The sequence below is a fragment of the Microtus ochrogaster genome, unplaced genomic scaffold (genome assembly GCF_000317375.1).
Source record: "Microtus ochrogaster isolate Prairie Vole_2 unplaced genomic scaffold, MicOch1.0 UNK169, whole genome shotgun sequence".
Lineage (NCBI taxonomy): Eukaryota > Metazoa > Chordata > Mammalia > Rodentia > Cricetidae > Microtus > Microtus ochrogaster.
In genome coordinates, this window is record NW_004949267.1 from 31,104 (window position 1) to 35,289 (window position 4,186).

At 32.4% G+C, this 4,186-nt stretch overlaps 1 protein-coding gene across 8 annotated transcripts in view; it reads right to left on the bottom strand.

Annotated features, from left to right (window-relative positions):
- Nucleotides 1-361: 361 nt before the first annotated feature.
- Nucleotides 362-4,186, bottom strand: part of Fam133a (family with sequence similarity 133 member A) — a 40,219-nt gene continuing 36,394 nt past the window's right edge. For 5 of the 8 annotated variants that reach the window (XM_026778461.1, XM_005372061.3, XM_005372058.3 and 2 more), the window contains one exon: nt 362-3,417. In XM_026778461.1, coding sequence (XP_026634262.1) covers nt 2,562-3,314 — 753 coding nt within the window. In that variant the 5' untranslated portion in view covers nt 3,315-3,417 and the 3' untranslated portion in view covers nt 362-2,561. Of the gene's footprint in view, nt 3,453-4,186 lie in introns of all 8 variants that reach the window. The other 3 variants (XM_005372062.3, XM_005372063.3, XM_026778462.1) reach the window with 2 other exon arrangements.

The following is a 4,186-nucleotide window of genomic DNA, read 5'->3' on the forward strand; positions in this document are numbered from 1 at the left end:
AGGTAGTGTTTAAAAGAATACGTAAAAATGGTATTCTTCTTCATTAATTAGCAATGAGAATCTTGAAATAATTTTCCTTCTAAATTGATTCATGGAAATTAGTTTAGCCTATAATTAGAGAAATAAAATAGAAATTAAATCAACCTATTTCAGAGTCAGTAAGTTAAAATGAATGCAAATAAAATGAACATGTATTTTCAGTATGCCATATATGATCTCTTTTGGATTAATTATCCATCTTTAGAAATATCTGATGAAGGTAATTGAATTACTTTTATAAATGGTGAATAGATGTTGTAGAGTGTTTTGTTAGTATTCAAGTTAGGTTAGGTGGTGATACAAATAGAAAGGACTCAAGATCTAAGTAACTGAACACATAATTTATTTACTACTCTCAAAAAGTCCATTGCAAGTTCATCAGTTTTCTAGGACAAAATCCTTCTAAAGTGTGACATAAAGGTACAGCTTGAATCCTTCTTGGAAGTTGGCCTTTACTTTCAGTTATGGTTGAAGTTCAAGAAACAGCTGAAATATTATGTTAGAATTCTTTCTGCTCAAGGATGGAATTAACACATCACTTCTGTTCTCAATTCCTCTATTGTAAGCAGTCAGATGGGATCTCCTAACTACAGAGACCTGAGAAGTGAATGCGAGCACAGAGCTATAGGATAAACTATAAATGTTTTTGCCATATTCTACAAATAATATAACTTTAAATCATTTACTGACTACTCTTGAAAAAACTATATATGGATACAAAATACACTTTAAATGCAATAATTTTATAAGCAATATACATATAGATATATTTTAAGAAACAGTTGTATTTATGAAACTCCAAGATGATTTAACATGGCATTACAACACAATACTCCAAGAAGAAATTGAGAGAGTCCAATATTACCACTGCTACATTCTGCAGAGGTGACAAATCATTTATTTACTAGATGTTTTCTACAATGTTTTTTTTTTGATTCAAAGAATCTGAGATTCAGTCACCTATTTGAAATAAAAAAAAAAAACTGAGCCTCTCTCATCATGCCAAAATACTTGTACCATGACATTAGTGTAACTTCTGTAATAAGTGTTGTTGAAACATAAGCTTATAATTTACACTACTGTGATATAGAATGTAAAGTAAATATATTTTAACACATTTTTAACATTAGTGGTGAACATGACTCAGCAACAGTCACAAGGCACCAGATCCTTAGTAATATATAGACACAAAAAAATAAATGATATCATCATTACATAAATTTAACTTCTATTATACTTCAGTACTAATGCTTAGGATAAGAAACATTTAATGAACATACATACAAATATTTTGGCAGTTGTTTATGTAACACAACACACAGCATACTTGAAATCTGGCACTCAACTTGCTTATAGCAAGCCAGCTTCAATATGAAGGCATTACAATTTCTTAAAAACCTTCCTTTTACATACTAAATATTTTGGCACATGTGCAATTTAAGCAGACCAATGAGATAAAAGTAATATCCAAAATTTAAGAAATGAAAAGTTTGAACTTTATGTCATAACCATGAATTATATTTAAAAAGATCACCACTTTTCATAAAGAATATCACTGGATAATTATAATGGCAGAATGAAGTGTGTAAAACATCATAATGTTTATTAATAAAAACAAAGAGACCCAACCAAAGACAGTTTGCAATTATCCTCCTTCAAAGAAAAATAACAGTTAATTCAAATCATTTAGTATTCTAATGTGAAATAGCATTTAGTACCAAAGAATGAATAATGCTAAAGTGGAGGTAAATGTCATAGCTTTGGGGACTTTATTCTGTAAACTGCTTTCTTGTTCTCTTGATACAGTACACAACAACATTCAGTGTGTAAGAAATAAATGGCTGCTGCACTGGCAAAAATAAGATGTGTAAGGATTAAAGGCACACTTTTCAGCTAGCTAGAGTAGCAAACAAATCCCCTTCCACTCCCTGACATGAGCCCTTCCCCAATGTAAACAAAAACTTCTTGGAAAAAAAAGAAACATCAACCAAATATATCTACAAAATTAAAGTTTGAACAACAATGCTGTCTTATCTTCAAAATGTTCACTCTAATTGTCAGCATATTTCTGTACTTCAAAGATAGGCAAAAATTACATACATCTGAAAAAATACATATATTTGACTATACATTAAAGATATGCAAAAATTACATATGTTTAACACTAGATATGTTTTGGTTAAAATTATTCATTATTGAAAATATATTAATTGAACTCCAAACATTTTAATACTAGTAAGACAACTGAGTTTTGGTTCCCAGAGGAGTAACTATTAGACATAAAGAGAGACATTAAACAAACAAAACCCTATATAGAAGCTGCAAGCAACAAATACCTTTTTTGGCACAGTGGCATTTTACTGGCAATTTAAAGTCCAGAATAACTCTATTAACACAGGAAATCTCATGCATTTTGGTAAATATGACCTAGATTTTCACAGTTGAAGTTTCTTTAGATTTTGTTTCATTTTAAATACTTTCCGTATTTCCTATTTGGTTTTCCTATTTGGTTTTCCTTTATGTTACACTGATTTGTGACTTGAACTAGACTTCTTCTTCTTCCTCTTCTTACTGTGTTTCTTGTGATGTTTCTTCTTTTTTTTCTTCTTTATCTTTTCCATTTTTCTTTCTTGCTCATCGTGTTTTCTTTTCTTTCTTGCCTGCATCTCCTCTTCATAATCTGTTTCGAATGAAGATTCTGAAGAGGATGGCTCTTCTTCAGGACAAGCCTTCTTTCTTTTTTTGCTGTAGCTTTTGGTATATTTTTCTTTTTCAGTTTCATCCTTTGTCTTTTTCTTCTTTAGGGGAAGTTCCTTGCTTGGCGATTCTGATTCAGAAGTGGAGCTTTCTGATGATTTGTGGGAATGGTTCTTCTTTCTCTTTCTCTTTTTCCCTTGTTTCTTTGGCTCATCCTCAGAATCTGAAGAACTGCTTGATGAATCAGAGCTTGATGAAGAGGATGTATACCGACAAGATTTCTTCTTTTTATTTTTCTTTCTTTCTTTACTTTTGGATGAACTGACATTTCCACCTAATACTTTCTCTCTGCTTTTCTCAAGTTCTTTCTTCCAATTTTGATTCATTTTTTCTTCAAATTCAGCCAATGCCTTGGAGCCTTTCTTTTTATTCTCTAATTGTTTCTTTACTTCTTCCCAGGTGGGTCTTGGTCGATTCAGATAATCTTGTATAGTTGGGCCTGCAGATTGACTTGTACCCCTCCATCTGGCCATTGCTATAGGATTCATATATGCCACTCGATTATCACGTTTCCCCATGGCACCAGGTGGTTCTCAGAGCAGACTACCAGTTGGCAAAGAGAAGAACGTTAGGCCCACTTCTCTAGTTCTTCATCTGCTACATTACCGAGGAGTCTCCATTCTGTTATAGAAGCAGATCAAACCATTATGGAACACCTTTAAGACATAATGATATATAAGAATAACTGTTACTTTAATAGTCATCATGGAAGAGGAGGGAAAATTGCATAAATATATGGAAGAGCAGGAACACGATGCAGGTTGTCCCTCTGTATTCTGTAAATATGTTTTGTTACCACTGGTTAATACAAAAGCTACTTCAGCATGTGGCAGGGCATAATATAGCCAGGTGGTAAAAGTAAAGTAAATGCAGGGAGAAAGAATGAGGAATTAGGCAGATACCATGTAGTTTTCCAAGAAGCAAGATGTGAAGTAACAAAACTCATGGTAAAATATAAAGTAATAGAAAAGGGTTAATTTAAGATGTAAGAGCTAGATAGGAATATGTATAAATCGTTGGTCAAACAGTGTTATAATTAATATAGTTTTTGTATGATTATTTGGGTCTTGGTGACCAGGAAAAACAAGCACAGTCTCTGTTTATAAGAACAGAGCAAAACAGTGCTTTATGAATTTTCTAAAACTGCTACACTCATAAACTCATAGTAGCTGCAGTTGCCTGGAAAAGATCAAGTATTCAATATTTTTCCATAGAGCTGGGACAAGCTCCAATTCTACATCTAACATATGAGAAATAAACAGTTAATGGATTCTGGGACCAGAAAGCCATCTTTTAAGAATGTGACTCCTGGTAGGTTGACCATGCTTTAGTGGATTACTCCATACCCAAGAGCACATTAGCAACACGAATTAAGAGTCAGAGGATTATT